Raw genomic sequence first — 15,797 nt, forward strand, 5'->3', positions numbered from 1 at the left:
GAGAACGTTCCTCAAAAATACTGTTAACTAAACATGAGGGGTGACAGAGCAGCACAGGGAAAGCTGGTTCTTCCATTTTAGGGTTTGGAATTGTCTGTACCGCATACCTGTCTATACTTCACTTCATCCAGCCTGATAGTGTCAGTCTCTTTGCATTTCATCATTAAGTATTTACTTTCAAGACTTCAACCACTTTCTTGTGATTACTCTCTTCAAAAAGCAGCATTTTTCAAATGGCCACATAATGTCAGGTGTGTTTTAAATAAAAGACAAATGAACGCCACCCCTAAACACATATTATGTTTCATTCCAAAGATTAATTAAACATTTGCTTTTTCATAGCCAGGGTAAATGTCAGTGTTTAATTTACATGCTCTTGCTCATTATATCTATTTTGTATGGCTGCCATGTGTGAATATGCATACAGGTCAAACATGGTTTATAGGGTGCACCCTAAAACCATTGTGTATATTCAACTAAAATCAAATAAATGACAGCAATGGAAGATCTGTTCTTCTACATATCCAAATCTGGTAGAATGATGTCACATGGAAAACATTCCTAAAACTTGTATTAAATGGAGCGACTGCATACTGTAGAATTGTCTGTTAGACAACTTCAAAGAAACTTTAAATATACATTCTACTGCCATCTATTGGTAAAAACAGTTACAGCAATTCATGCTGGGAAAGCCTTTTACTAAAATCTGTGCATAATAACAATTCATATTCACTTAATAAAAACACACTATTGAGTAAGGTATTACAGTAACTGGATATACAATTACACCATTACACCCAGTGGCACAATCACACACAATGGCATCACTTTTGTATATATAGAGTCAATTTAAGAATAAAAAGCCTTGTATGAACCACCATATATTTCAAAACAAGTTTGTGGTGTGGGGATGGCTGGTTTAAGCAGCCACACCTGCCCTGGGTCAAGCTAATTAGACCTGGCCAATTGGATAATTGGTTAATAATTAGATAATTGGCCAGGCTAATTGGACCCAGGAACAGGAGTGGCTGCACCTGTGCGTAGTGAGGTAATCACTGCGCACAGGTTAAATCTGCCATCCCCACCCACATCAGGAGCTTCTCTGTCATGACAGTGTTTGAGATCTGCTCACTTGGCTGTAACATCTTGCCAAACCCTCGTGGAATAAATGTGGACTGTTTTAACATCTTCTCCCTGTGTCTCTGTGCTGGAGGGCCCCAAAGAAAGCCACTTCGGTGGCCTGTGGCAGGCGTGTTTGTCACAGTGGCGCCCAACGTGGGGCTCCTCCGGCACAGCAAAGAGGCACAGGAGGGCCAGCCAGGAAGCACACTGGACGAGGGGCGGCTGAGGTGTTCCCGACAGGGCTTCGGGCGGATCCTCCGGGCCGGGAATGGGGAGCGGAAGATGACCAGGGAGGGGAAGGAGGCAATCCTCAGCTGGGACGCTGAGGAGCTGCACCTGGCCGAGGAGGCAGGTCAGCGACGGGCGGTGCACGAGAGGTGGTCGCGCCGTGAGCTGGACTTGGCCGGGAAGGCGGGTCAGCCACGGGCGGCGCACAAGCGGTGGCCGCGCCGTTTTGCTTCCTTTCTCGTCCGTTTGGTTGTTTTTCGTTCTTTGTTTTGGCCTGGTTGGTTTGCCCGGAGCCCATGAGGGGATAAGCCTGCAGCCGCCTGCCAGCAGAGCCGACTGGCGGCCACCACAGCCACGAGGGTTCCTGGGCCCCAGCACCACAAGGCCAGTCCACCAGCCCACCAGCCCAGCCACCCCACCACAGCCCCTGGAACAGCCCAAGCCGGTGACGCCCCCACCAGCCAGCAGAGCAGCCCAGGACTTCCCGTGCTCCAGGAGGGAGGAGGAAGAAGGGCTGCCTTGTCATACGAAGGAGGGTCACCGCATGTACTGGACTGTTCCGGGGCCACCCACCCTGACTTTTTTTAATTTTTTAGTGTGTTTGGAGTGTTTTGTTTGTTGTCTTTGGCTTTGTTGGGAGTGTGGGGGTGGGGGTGTGGGGGGGGGAGTAGGCTTCGGCCAGGGATTCTCCCCGGCCTCAGTTTGGCGTTGGGGGTATGTGGTGTGGGGATGGCTGGTTTAAGCAGCCACACCTGCCCTGGGTCAAGCTAATTAGACCTGGCCAATTGGATAATTGGTTAATAATTAGATAATTGGCCAGGCTAATTGGACCCAGGAACAGGAGTGGCTGCACCTGTGCGTAGTGAGGTAATCACTGCGCACAGGTTAAATCTGCCATCCCCACCCACATCAGGAGCTTCTCTGTCATGACAGTGTTTGAGATCTGCTCACTTGGCTGTAACATCTTGCCAAACCCTCGTGGAATAAATGTGGACTGTTTTAACATCTTCTCCCTGTGTCTCTGTGCTGGAGGGCCCCAAAGAAAGCCACTTCGGTGGCCTGTGGCAGGCGTGTTTGTCACAAAGTTATTTTCTCATTATTTATTATTATTAGTTATATGCTGCAGAAATAATTGCTCCTGGGAACTGTAATTTGGCCTTTGATGTCTCGACTGAGCTGTAAATCTGAAATATGTATCATTATGATTTATTTATACACACTCTGTAAGATGGTGCACTGAGAAAACAAAGCAGATAACATTTCATTTTTTTCTACATTATATATTATGCACTGTTCTAGACGGCTCGTTCTTTAAACTCCTCTCATGGGTAAAGTAGGTATATCATATTGTGACAATGATACTACACTGCATACAGCAAGGAGAAGCAGAACATTCATGCATTAAACAAAATTAAACAACAATCACCTACCTCTATATTTGCTCTGTAATTGTAATATACTCATCAAGAGATTAATTGTAAAATGGATCAGCATGGACTGTACTACTTACTACCTAGTACAGGAAAAACAGGAGTATCTGTGACTGACAGTGGTGTGAGTCATAGTGCAGTGCTTCAGGCCCGACAGACTCCAGGTCATCCCTGCAGCTTGCTTTTCAAGTGCTTCAGCTGGGCCATGCTGATGCTGCTGCCGCCACACACAACCACCACCAGGGGGCCCAGCCGGCGGGGCAGGCGGCCCTCCTCCTGGAGCCGCTGGATCAGGCCGGTGTACACCGCCGCTATCGCAGCGCCGCACGCCAGCTCCACCAGCACGCGCTCCTCATCTGCGTCACACGGAAACAGGGCTGCGGTTATCTACGCTGCTCACAGGCAAGGAGCAGCCATTCCCACCATTTCTGACCTCTTCTGGTTTTGAGTAAAATCCAGGAAAACTAACGCTGATGCTCATGTGATGATGTAATGAGATTTAGAATGGATCACAGGTACGCATAATGTATCCAGTAATGGTGTTGGTGTACAGTCGCTGCCAGATTAAACATTATCACTAAAAAATAGCTCACACTGAATATCTAAAGCCATACGCTATATATTAATTGTATTAAAACCATAGATTTCAGACAGAAATATTTCCAATTTGAATCTATTATATATGTACTCTACAAACACATAGTAGATATAATAGATCATTGCAATTTACCGTCATAATATATTTTCATTATTTGAGGATGTCTGTACAGTAAAACAATACAATGAAAGTATTATGTGTTTGTACAATAGAGGTCAGTGTACATTCAATCTTAGGGATAAGCAGTCACTGGAACAGCTGTTGGATCTAGAATTACTGTGTGTTCCCGAAGAAAGACTCTTTTCTGTTCTTCCCTTAGTACTCATATTGTGTGCCCAAGGAAAGGAACACGTTATTTTCAGGGAGAAGAGAAATACGCATGGCTGAAACTGTTGGCGTTTGGACTCACCCAGGAAGAGTTCAATAGCCTGCAGAGCTTCGCTGTCTGTCACCACCTCTGAAATGATGTTGCCTTCCTTACAGTACTCGAAAGCTCGGCTGCACACGGTTTTCGCCCCCAAAGTTTTGGCCTCGCTGTAATAAAAATTAATATATGATGTGAGCGAATGCATCATGTGAGCAGCAGTAAATTAATCATGAAGTCACTGATTTTCTCACCTGGTGATGTCAGGAAGTGTGACTGGCTTCCCCGCTTTCATTGCTTCATTCAGACAGTTCGCACCTCTGGTCTCCATGGCAACGATGGGCACGTCGCCCCAGCCCACCTCCCTGAGGCCCTCCACCACCCCGCAGAGCAGCCCTCCTCCGCCCACTGCTACAACCACGGCCCCAGGCTTGGTCACCAGACAGGCCTTGATCTCCCTTATGATGCTGGCATGTCCCTGCCTGAAGGGAAAGATTTCAGACACATAATGCATGTATTATAAGATACTCAGAGCAACTGTCTGAACTACAACTGTGATTTATTTGTTCTATATAATGTTGAAAGAAATTGGGATTTAGAATGATGCTATAAAAAGTATAATAATGCTTGATACATATTGCTCTGCTTCTCGGTTGGGTGTTGGGTGGTGCACAGTTCTTGTTTGTAACAGTATTTCGGCATCAATCTGTGAGGGAAGTTCAACATAAGAACTCTGAATATTTGTTCTACAAAAGCCTAATTTAAAGGTATATACAAAAGAGTATATGGTAAAGTTTCAAAATACAGAACCCAGGTATAAAATGAAAAAGTATAATATAACAATATGGCCATTGTTAAAACTTCTGATTTTTTTTTTTGCACAGACGTATTCTGTTCTGTGCAAAAACAATAAAATCTTAATCCCTTTGAAGTTCACGAAGGGGTCGAAAAGATTTTATTTCTGTTTTAATAATGTCATGACATAAATCATTGTGAAGCGTAATAAAATAAAACACCTCCTGAACGTGTGCGATGGCTGGAATCCAAAGTCATCCTTTGAGCTCAAACCCCAGAGTTATTACTCCATGATAAGTAGTGTGATATCACCACACACTGTAACACAATCACTCCAAGACCATGGCTTGTGAAAGCAAGGGGCAACAGACTGTAAAAAAGGTGCTGGTGTGGATCACAGCTTAAAACCTTCACCAGCAATAGCTATTTTTCCAACTTTTATCAGAAAGTAGAGCAATGACATTGTATTTCCTTTTATTATGGTGAGCAAAGCCTGTTTCCTGAAGTTTCATTTTAATGTGTTCAGTAACTGTTCAAAATTCACCAGCCTGTTGAACACTGAAATTTGTTGTGAGAATTGCATATTTTGACAAAGTAGCCTCAATATTCTCTTTTATCATTTGTTCCGTTAATTTATATACCGGATTGGAATAGGCGCATGGTTGTAACCTCTCATGTGGTGAATCTTTATGGTGACTGGGATGTTGTTCAATGGTCCTTTCTCCAAACTCACTTTACCTTTACCTTGCTTTTAAGACTTACCTGAAGGCAGATTCTTGAGCTACCTCACTTCACTCGCTAAGCATTAGAAAATTGGGGGCATGTCCATTTACAGTTAGAAAATGGGAGCCTGAGGGCTTAAAGGATGTACTTGGAGCTGGCCCAAGGTTTACGCTTCATAAAGAATGCCTCAGAAGATGGAATAACATGCCTAAATCATTTCTCAGAATGGCCGTTTCACTTCGAACCAACGAACAGAAAGAAATATGAAGACAACCAAAAATATAACAGTCAACTAATGACCTGTGCCCTGATTGTTGTTTTGTGCTTTGTTTGAGTACACAGACCAATCAAAGACCAGTGTGACTCCACGGCTCACCAGACTAGAGGATGGTCAAATGGCGGGACAAAGGTAAGGCCCTCATTCTGAGCCAAGGTTAGCGCCTCGGCGTTAGCGTCATCCCACACCTGCGGGGGACAGAGTCAGACACAGAGGGAAAAATCAGAGCATGCATGCCTGCGTCATGCGAATGCTCATGACCTCAGGCGATGTCTGCTTTCTTTCAGCCTTCGTTTTTAAGACAAAGCTCTTAACAATAATGGTTTCCTGCTGTCTGGACATATATTCGTAACATATAGCTGCAGGTCTGCCACAGAAATGGGATTATGTCGTCAGCCATCTCTGGCTTCCTTACCTTGCCCACCACCTTCACTGTAGCCCCCTGGCTCTTCAGTTTGTGAATCACGAGCTCAGGTGTGGAGGAAGGCACAATGATGGTTGCTGGGATATTGAGTTTCCTTGCCACATAGGCTGTCGCCATGCCAGCATTGCCACCTGCAAACCATGAGCAGTCATCAAGAAGCAAAACAGAAATACACATGGGTTTCCGTTTGATGAAGTCCATAATCTTACCTGATGAACAGATTACACCTTTTGATCCAGCACCTGCAACCTACAAGGGAAAAATGAGACACAACATATTAGAGAGATACAACATATTGGTTATACAATGCAACGAGAAGTTCAGAAATATATTCTGATCAATTAGATTCTCAGTCCATCAAGTTAACTATGGATATTATTATTTTAGCATCAGTCAGGATGGATACATTCCATGTAGATCTCCCAATGAGTCCGTACAAGAGCACTCTAGAAAATAAAGATAGATTTCTAGTATTAGTTCCATATCCTTTCATTCTTTTGACTACGATTTTGTGCCTGCCTAAATATTGTAATGTTTTGCTTTCATTTATTTCTTGGTATAAAACGTAAATTCCTAACACCAAATTTCAAATAATCTATTATATTGAATGGTAAAATCCTGAAGACGTTCCCAATCAGGACAACCAAGATCTTGTGAGCTTGTAATGTCAGAGTGTGGTAACAGTAATATACTACGTGGTGCCAAAAATGCATTCCTTTACGCATAGGTTTTTTTTTTTTTTTTTTTGACTAACAGTTAACATTGCAAGAGAACTGGCCTTTACAGGTTTTACATTTCTGAATTTTGATTGCCTTCGTAAGGATATTATTTAAAAATAGCCTACATCTAAAAACTATTGTTACAAAGCCGCTCAAATTATCGGATTAAACATTCCTTTTCAATAATAATTGTATCCTTCTGTCTGAGGTATGCAAGCTGCTGTAATTCAGGCCTGGACAAGTACACTAATTTGTACTGCTCTATACTTCATCTGTCTTCTTTTACTCCACTTCCACGCGGAGGCGCAGTATGCTTGACAAAAACACGTGCGTAGAATAGGCTGTGTAAACCGCTTATGGACAGCAGAGAGCGTTATACGCATCAACACGATTGTCGAAACACTGAACTGACAGCCATTTTACTGAGCTTGTATTTTTTACAGTGGGTGTTGATCGTACATGAACTAGACTTGCATCTACTCATTCATTGTTGTAGTTACGTGGTAGCCTGGACAAATGTTGATAGTACACCGTGCGTCTTATATGTTACAAAAGCCATAGCGGTAGTTTTTCCGCATTGCAACCTTTGCTGGAAGTTCTCTCCACGTAGCTCGGCAGCTATTTGGCTAGCTGACTTTATGAAGGCTGGGAGAAAGCTCACCTTCTGGCACAGGTATCCTATCCCTCGAATTTTGAAAGAGCCGGAAGGTTGGGCATTATCCATCTTCAGGTAGACAGGAGTACCAATCCTTTTCGACATGTCCAGACTCTCCAGGAGCGGAGTGTTTACGTGAAAGCATTCGGAATTCGACATAGCTCCTGTAAAATCGCTTTGTTATGCAAATCTAGTATCATATCATATCTAGTTAAATTTATTGAAATAGGTAACTGTACAGAATGTTTCATATTAAATCATTGAAGTGATGCGTGCGCAGCCGCGCAACTGATGTATTCGCCTGTGACATGAGATGGGGGTGCCCAGCCGGAACGGGCATTGGTCTACATACCTCTCTAAAATACGACTAAGAATTTACATTTTAGTAAACCCGCACTACCCAACCTCTGACAGTCGTCACCAGTTACCTTTCTGTGTTACTACTCACTTTCCAAATGTATTTCGAGTAAGGTGTCTCTTACCGTCTCCTGCGTAATCACCAGAAAGGACACCACCAGTTCAAAGTTTACTTGGGTTCATTAGCCAACTTATGAAAGCGGTCATTAAGCAGAATCTACGCGGAGCAACATATTATCTATTGATAACTTTCATCAAACGTAAGTGTTTGTAAATGATTTATTTGAAAGTTGTCTAGCTATGTTCTTAAAGGACCTTTTAGAAACATAATTTAGTAGATAACGCGACAAAAGAGTGCTGTCATGGAATTTTAATCATAGGCTAGCTGCCCTTGAGATCACGTTAGGCTTTTTCAAAGGACAAATGTCCCCCTGCTGAGAGATTTCAGACTCAGTAGGCAACACAATCATGCTAGACATTCGGGGGCAAGAAAGAAAAAACCTTTCTGCAGGAAGAGTGCTTTAGTATCTGATAATCACTCAGAACTATTATGCAATAGTCAACACTGAATTGACTTCTAAGCATGAGTAGACCAAAACCATACCAGGAAAATACAGCCTGTAACATTACAGAGCCACCCCTGTTGGAACACTATTGCCTTTTCATTTTGATGCTCACTGCTTTACTTGTAGCATATTTAAATGTTGCATTAAACAGGTGGGTACTGGCTATTCTGATTGCTCCTTCCCCAACTCACCTAGGGTTATTAAAATAATTTAACATTTTAGTAAGTGTGCACTGCAGTTTGTCAGCTATTTTCAGCTATTAGGGATATTTATGATGTCATTTGATTTACAGAGATTAGTGATGTTCATGAAACCCACTATAAATCCCCTTTATGAGTGGGATGTCAGGACACTAGGGCACAGAAGACTTTTGTTGCTTGAGTGCTGAATTGTTTCTGTCCCCATAGCAGTATACGTGCCATTTTTGTTGCTTGAAGTCTGATTTGTTGCTGTTCCCATTAAGGTACTCATGTTGTTTTAGTTGCTTGAGTGCTGCATTGTTGCTCTCCCCTAGCAGTACACACAATTGTTGCTCTCCCCATTATAGTCTACATGCTGTTTGTTGCTTGAGTGCTGCATTGTTGCTCTCCCAATAGCAGTATATGTGCTGTGTAAAAGGACAGTGCAGTGCAACACTGACTGGTGTAACATATTTTGTCACCACCCCCCTCTACTGACAGCATGTAGTCCATGTGCCATGGTGTCTTCTGGAGTAGGACAGTATGATATACACTTTAAATCAAATGTTCTAATGTGTTCACTTGTTTTTTTTTTTATTGGGAAGTGGGTGTCTCATAGCTCCAGTGTACCTTTTTGGTTAGCCGTGAATGCAGTCACTGTAAAATACACACACACACACACACACACACACAAAAACAAACACACAAACAAACACACACCAGATTGACATGCACTCAAAAACATGACGCTCATTCTCATGCCAGGGCATCATTTTATTGTGCACATTTACATAACAGGTCGCGTGAGTAGTGTGCCTGTGTGCCATACGGCACCCGCATCGCAGTTATGCTCCATACAGCAGAAAGGCAAACGTCCCTTCACTCGCTCTCGCCACAGTATTTACAGATATATTCAGCGGTCAAGCTCTGTACAGCATCGGCTTGGTGTGGGTAAAAATTACACAACGCTTAAAAGAGGGGGGGGGGGGGGGAAGGCGAGTCGATGTTACGCAACGTACAAATTCCTGCCTAAATGTAAAACAATGCGCGAATATAGGGTTTTACGGACGACCTGCTTGAAAGTGTTTATTTTAAAAGGAGAAAAGATTCACACGTAGCGGTTTTTGAAAGCGCTCGGCTCTCGCTGAAACACTCCTCTGACTGCGGCCTGTGAGGAACAGACAGTGCCTCTGGCACACGCTCAGTCTACATCCTCAGCACCCTCGGCCCTCTGATCCTCCTCCAGCACTCCAGCGTCATTCCAATCAATAAACACCTACACTGCACTCCTCTAAAACTGCACTACACGTCCTAATCTCTGCACGGCTCTGCCGGCCTCTGCCTCCTCCAACCAGCTTTCTTTTCTTCCGCCATCTTCCTGGCTACGAGGGAGGCCCTGTGGTCCTGCTCTGGTCCTTCTCACAGGCGGGGGACCCGTCTCCACAGGGCTTCCTTCGTCACTCGATGACGTCAAACGCTGACAAACCCTGCCCTCTGCCTGTTCAGAGCGCATCACTTCCTGCACAACCCCTGCTCTCCACTCATTCAGAGTACATCACTTATTATAAACCCTGCTCTCCACCCATTCACAACTCACTTTCTCACAAACCCTGCTCTCCGCCCATTCAGAACGCATCACTTCCTCACAAACCCTGCTTTCCGCCCATTCAGAACGCATCACTTCCTCTTGGCTTCACACAACACATTCACGTCCCCTCTGACACAAAAGTAGAGAAAACAGACACAACGTGGAAAGAAATGAACAGCATTCCTTCAATGCCAATGGGCAGTGTTAAAAAAAAACAAAAAACAATAGAATGGGTGAGTAGTGATGGACCTTTCCGTTATAAGTAGGCTTCAGCCTTGAGATGAAATGAAAAATGAACCAGACGTGAGATGAACCAGAGGCTGAGCGCCTCGGCCTCCGGGTCTGGGTCCGCCTGAGTCCAGGTCGCTGTGTGGGCGTGGTCTGCCCACACAGTCCAATAAACCTCACGCCGCCGTCCCCGGAGCCACGTTTCTCCTGCCAGGGGGCGGCGGCGACGCGGAAAAGGGCAGGGCCACGATCCAGTCCTTGTCCGCATGTCCTGTTTCACGCCCAGAAGGACGGGCTGGTGCTGCCCACCCTGCGGGTCGTCGGGGGGAGCTATGCCAGCGAGCGCTGTCGCGGCTTGATCCTGGGGTACAGCTGCAGGGACAGAAGACCACAGTGAGCAGTTAGCTTCAGTTACTGGTTGCACTGGTCTATGTTCAACAGCAGGGGGCACTGCCGTTCCAGGTTACAGAAGTGCTTTGTTAAAGTAAATATGAACTACTTTGCCTTCTGAAACACTATCTTCAGTGTGAAGGTCAAGGAAAACAGATTTGTTTTCTTTCAAGTACCCATGATCCGTGAAGTGTGAATGACAAGCTCTCTCACAGCAATCACTATTTCTGCAGCTACCCCCCGTCAACCGTCCAATCAGAGGGGGAGGGTTTCAGCACTCTAAAGGTGAACTGGTCCCACCCCTGGCCATACTGCTGGTGTAAATGCGGCCTGAGGCCTGGCAGTAGCGTTGCGCCTCCACAGGGGGGCGGCGGCACTCACCCCCAGCAGGTTGCGCGGGATGTAGCCCTCCTTGTCGTTGAGCCGCGCCCACCACCACTCGGTCTCGCTGTCGTCCTTCCGGCGCAGCACGGTGACGGCGTCGCCCTCTCTGAAGGACAGCTCGTCGGGGCTCTGCGCCTCGTAGTCCCACAGGCCGTAGACCGTGCCCTTGTTCATCACCCCCAGCTTCTCCTGCACGCCTGGGGAGACCAGGGGAGAGGGAGGGGCGTTACAGAGCGCTCCTACTCGCCGACCTCCTCCTCGCCCCGCCCTTGGCCCCGCCCCTTGCCCCGCCCCTCCCGCCGCCACTCACCGTAGAGGAACTGCGAGCACTGGATGTAGCCCTCCTCCATCTCCTCGCACTTGTCGGCGGCCGTCTCCACGTCGCTGATGGTGGTGGCGAAGATGGCGGCGCCCGACTCCACCAGCAGCTTGCACAGGTGCACGCTGTTGCAGGACGCAGCGCAGTGTAGAGGCGTCCTGGGCACGACATAGTCAGCACAGTCAGCAGGAGCTACTAGCCTATGACCTGCGCACGTACAGTGCATTACAGTACACACACCACACACACACTTCCTACTTTGCCTTTTATTCTTACCCTAAAAATGAGTTTGCAGGGTGTGAAATTGACACCAGCCAAGTACAGGTAAAATTTTGATAGTGGCTGTAAGATGTTCTCTAGCAGCCACTTTGGCAGGTAAAAAAGCAGGTTGTAAAAGGTAATGCGGCTGGTAAAATGGCTCGTGATCTTTTAGTACTGAGAGACCACTCTGGCCAGTGGGCGAAAAAAAAACATTTTATGCCCTGATTGCATACGTACTATAAAGTTTTTTTGAGAAATTTGCTAGCGCACAAGGAAAGACAAACTTCAAGCACAAAGTAGTTCAGTGATGAGACCTTCACACTACTGCTCTGTGGGCCTAGAATTACACCCTTCTAAATACAGAGAGGACTCGGATCCCTGATTATCCTGAAATAGCCGCCACTGAGGCTCAGTTCCCTGCTGGCTGCAGCAGTACGGAAGCGCGCGCGGCTCAGCCTCACCAGCCGTCGCTGTCTGCGGCGTTGACGTTGACCCCGAAGTCCAGTAGGAACTTGACGATGTGGTGGTGGCCAGCGCAGACGGCGTTGTGCAGGGGCGTGATGCCCTCGTCATTGGGCTTACTGGGGTTCTCCACCTGGGAAGAGCACAGCGAAATAACGGGGAATGAGAGTTTGACATGACTGAGGATGACTGAGATGACTGACACGGCTGAGGATGACTGAGATGACTGACACAGCTGAGGATGATTGAGATGACTGACACAGCTGAGGATGACTGAGATGTCTGACACAGCTGAGGATGACTGGGATGTTTGACACGGCTGACTATGAGACATCTGACACAGCTAAGGATGACTAAGATGTCAGACACGGCTGTGGATGACCCAGTGCAGCCTCTCAGTACCTCATAAATGATCCTCTGCACCAGGTCGAACTCGCCCTCCAGGGAGGCGTCCAGCAGCAGTGCCAGCGGGTTGAACTTGACCCGCAGCCCGTGGCCCGTCCGCTCTGAGTCCGGCTTCTTCAGGTTGGTGCGTTTGACCTGCACGGAGGGGGCAGGGGAGGTCAGTCGGATCCGAAACAACACTGTGCACACTTCAACAGATCCCTCTTTCAGTCTGTCAATTAGTCTCACTGAGTAAGAGAACCCTACTGAGTGCATGAGGTACTGACCATAAATAACAATTAAAGTTTTTTAGGAGCTCCATTTTAGAAGCATTTGCTCCTGAAAACTGATGTGTGTTAACTGGAGAAACAATTAAGGAGCACATCTACTAACTGGGATGCATTAGTGTCCTCCTAAATTTTTCACCTTAGGAGAATATGTGTTCCATAAAAAAAATGCTAGTGTAGAGTCCTGCGAGCTGAATTAAATTTTGTTATTTTGTTTAACTTTATTGTTGTTTTAAAACGTTCTTGCTCTACTCACTTGCTCATCCAGGTGTATCGCTGAGCTCTGCTGTCTGTGTAGCTCTATGAGCATCTTGCTCATGGTGGGGTGTGGCAGACTCACCGTGGGCTGGGAGGTGGGCGTGGCTGGAGTTGTCCCCTCCTCCTCAGGATGGCTGGCCTCGGGGATTGGGCTGGGCATGGTGTCCGTGGGCCCGGCAGGGGGGTTGTTGTTGTTCGCGTCCTCCGTGGCGTCCGGGGGCAGGACGAGCTGCCCGGGCGTCAGCTCCTCGGTGGGCGGGGGGGGCAGCTGGTTGTCGTTGGCGTTGGAGGAGGGGGCGGGGACGGGCAGGGGGTTGGTCTGGGGGAGCTCGGCCGGGGGCGCGGTGTGGGCGGGGGCCTCCGGCGGGTTGCCGTTGGCGACGTTGGCGTTGTCCAAGTCGGCCAGGACTCCGCCCATGTAGTCGGGGGGGTTGGCGGGCTGGTAGAAGGGCGTGCCGCCCACGCCCCCGCCCTCCATGCCCCCCGCCAGCGTGTTGAAGCGCTGGTACAGGAGCTTCTGGATGTTGGGGCCGCTGGGGCCCTCGGGCTCGGTGATGGAGCTGCGCTTCTTCAGCGGGCGCGGCGCGTTGGCCAGCCTCTTGCGCAGGATCTCCAGGTCCACGTCGCTCTGGTAACGCAGCGGCGAGTGCGCCATGGGCGTCAGCTTGGTGGGGCTCAGCGGCCGCGGGATGTTCTCCACGCTGGGGGGGGCCTCCCTGGGCCCCGGGGAGCCGCTCTGGGGGTCTCCCTCCCTGTCCACCACGTCCTCCCCGGAACCCTGGACCCCGGGAGACGCAGGCCCGTGCAGGAAGGGCAGAGGAGAGGGAGAGGTGGAGCTGGAGGGCAGGATCGGCTTCCCATAGACTGCACAGAGCACAGAAGAGCAGAGAACAGGGTTAGCCATAGGTAGCCATTACACTAATAAATCAGTAATAAATCACCTAGAATCACCAGACACTGTGTTTGATAAGATAGCTAAAAGAAAACTATATTAGATAATGGAAGTCATCCTGTCTACAACATATTAATAGAACACGGAAGGTGCTCCAGTAAAAGATTTATTTTTCTGGAAATTTCTAGAGAGTTACAAATGGGCATTTCTGGCAAGTGCAATGAGATTGTGAAATGATTTTAATGGTTGCGCGCCCGACCCGACTGTCTAATGGATAATGTCTCGGGTCTAATTTGACCTCTTGGAGGAAGAAAACGTACTACTACTGACTTCAGTTCTTCTAGCCTGAGTTGTACTGTTTGTGATAAAGCAATTTCCCTTAACGGGACTTCTTAAAGTTCTACTGCTACTATTGAAGAAGCCATGTTGCATACACTTCCACTGTAAAGACTGTGGGGATTTATTGCCACAAAGTAAAAAAAGTCTTGGTCATATACAAACAGAAATTACGTTATTCTACACAATCTTAGCAATTACTTTGATTATTAGAGGATATTATTATAGGATATGCAGTTAAGTTTAAGCACTTTTGCAGTTTTGTCCTCAGACAGTAGTTTTCCCTCGCTCCCTTGCGTGTCGGTGCTGAAGTGGTGCAGTTACCTGCTTTGACAGCAGGCTTGCTGTTGAGGGGGTGGTTCTTGGGCCCGCCCTGCTGGAGGTACATGTGGTAAATGGAGCTGGAGTTCATGGTGGGGGGGCCCTTCCGGGGGGACTGTGGCCGGGAGCCCTTGTCGGGCATGTAGGGGCGCACGGCCACGGCCAGCGGGGGGTCCGTCCTCTCCCCGGGGGAGAAGAGCGGGGAGCCGGGCTGGAAGGTGGGGCTGGGCGGGACCGTGATGCGCTGCTGGATCTGCTGGGAGGAGGAGCCGGGAGAGGGCGGGGCCCTGTGCCAGGGCTGGCCGGCCGCGACGGAGCGGGGGAGGCTGTCCTTACGGCGGTCCAGGGAGCTGGTGGAGCCGGCCGAGGACAGCAGCCCCGGGCTGGGGTAGGTGCTGTAGCTGGGGGGCAGGGCCTTGGACAGGGCGGGGACTGACCCTGCCAGCTTACTGGAGTCCAGGCCCTGAGGAGCAACAGGCAGTGCACTGAGAAACCTGTATCACACCTGCATTACACTGCAAACATGTCTGTCTCAACAACTGTTTTAGTCTGAGACTAGTCTGAAAATCCAATCTCAAGCATGTTTTCTTAGTTACTTTTGCTTGTCTTACCCCATTGGCAAATCTTGAAATGATCTTTTTGTCTTATTTATTAAAAAAGTAATAGACATTTTTTAAAAATTCTAAATATAAGACTAAAATACTTCATAATGTTGACTGAGGAAGATCAGGAAAGTGAGCTCCATCTCTCACCTTGTCTGCGTGTGTGGTTGGGGGGGTGCCTGGGGGGGCCAGCTTGCTTCCCGCGTCCATGCCGGAGTCCTTCCAGTCCGGGGGCTTGGCCTTGCTGAGCGTGGGCCAGTTGGCATCGTTGGCTGAGGGGGCGGGGCAGAGAAGCACAGAGAAGGAGTCAGCTGGGGGGGGAGAGAAGGAAGCGGCTTTGCCACAAAACCCACAGCAGCAGCCCTGTTTCATTAGGGAGCAAATTAGGCTGCGGATTCACAGGCTTTGCGGTGAGTGATTGATCGCGATTGCGCTGAAAATAAAATAAAATAAAATTTTATAAAAACCGCTGCCTCAGCGCCTGTCGTCAGATGGAGTTCCGTTTACTGCACCTGCACTTCTGGACTTTGAAGCCATAAACACATTTTTATAGAGAGAGAAAGCAGTAAAAAGACTAGCCATCGCCCTTACGCTGCAAAATAAAGTCCATCACTCCTCTCTCTTTCCACCCATTTGCCAGAATTTAAA

At 47.7% G+C, this 15,797-nt stretch overlaps 2 protein-coding genes across 10 annotated transcripts in view; both read right to left on the reverse strand.

Annotated features, from left to right (window-relative positions):
- Positions 1 to 2,647: 2,647 nt before the first annotated feature.
- sdsl (serine dehydratase-like) lies at positions 2,648 to 7,965 on the reverse strand. 2 transcript variants are annotated; one of them, XM_064323589.1, is made up of 8 exons: positions 7,818 to 7,965; positions 7,342 to 7,499; positions 6,171 to 6,210; positions 5,953 to 6,092; positions 5,637 to 5,725; positions 3,997 to 4,224; positions 3,788 to 3,912; positions 2,648 to 3,136 (listed from the first exon to the last, which is right to left on the reverse strand). In XM_064323589.1, exons 2-8 carry the CDS (start codon positions 7,492 to 7,494, stop codon positions 2,946 to 2,948), a joined length of 966 nt encoding a protein of 321 aa, XP_064179659.1. In that variant the 5' UTR covers positions 7,495 to 7,499; positions 7,818 to 7,965; the 3' UTR covers positions 2,648 to 2,945. The 2 variants fall into 2 exon arrangements, with proteins under 2 accessions (XP_064179659.1, XP_064179649.1); XM_064323579.1 differs by lacking the exon at positions 7,818 to 7,965 and having other exon boundaries at positions 7,342 to 7,793.
- Positions 7,966 to 9,190: 1,225 nt separating this feature from the next.
- ppp1r13ba (protein phosphatase 1, regulatory subunit 13Ba) overlaps positions 9,191 to 15,797 on the reverse strand; it is a 65,622-nt gene continuing 59,015 nt past the window's right edge. For all 8 annotated transcript variants that reach the window (XM_064323647.1, XM_064323637.1, XM_064323639.1 and 5 more), the window contains 8 exons: positions 15,300 to 15,421; positions 14,551 to 15,010; positions 13,081 to 13,862; positions 12,472 to 12,609; positions 12,069 to 12,202; positions 11,338 to 11,504; positions 11,025 to 11,224; positions 9,191 to 10,625 (listed from right to left, as the gene is read on the reverse strand). In XM_064323647.1, the coding sequence (XP_064179717.1) occupies positions 10,584 to 10,625; positions 11,025 to 11,224; positions 11,338 to 11,504; positions 12,069 to 12,202; positions 12,472 to 12,609; positions 13,081 to 13,862; positions 14,551 to 15,010; positions 15,300 to 15,421 (2,045 nt within the window). In that variant the 3' untranslated portion in view covers positions 9,191 to 10,583. The remainder of the gene's footprint in view (positions 10,626 to 11,024; positions 11,225 to 11,337; positions 11,505 to 12,068; positions 12,203 to 12,471; positions 12,610 to 13,080; positions 13,863 to 14,550; positions 15,011 to 15,299; positions 15,422 to 15,797) is intronic.

This window comes from Anguilla rostrata, chromosome 1, assembly GCF_018555375.3.
Source record: "Anguilla rostrata isolate EN2019 chromosome 1, ASM1855537v3, whole genome shotgun sequence".
Lineage (NCBI taxonomy): Eukaryota > Metazoa > Chordata > Actinopteri > Anguilliformes > Anguillidae > Anguilla > Anguilla rostrata.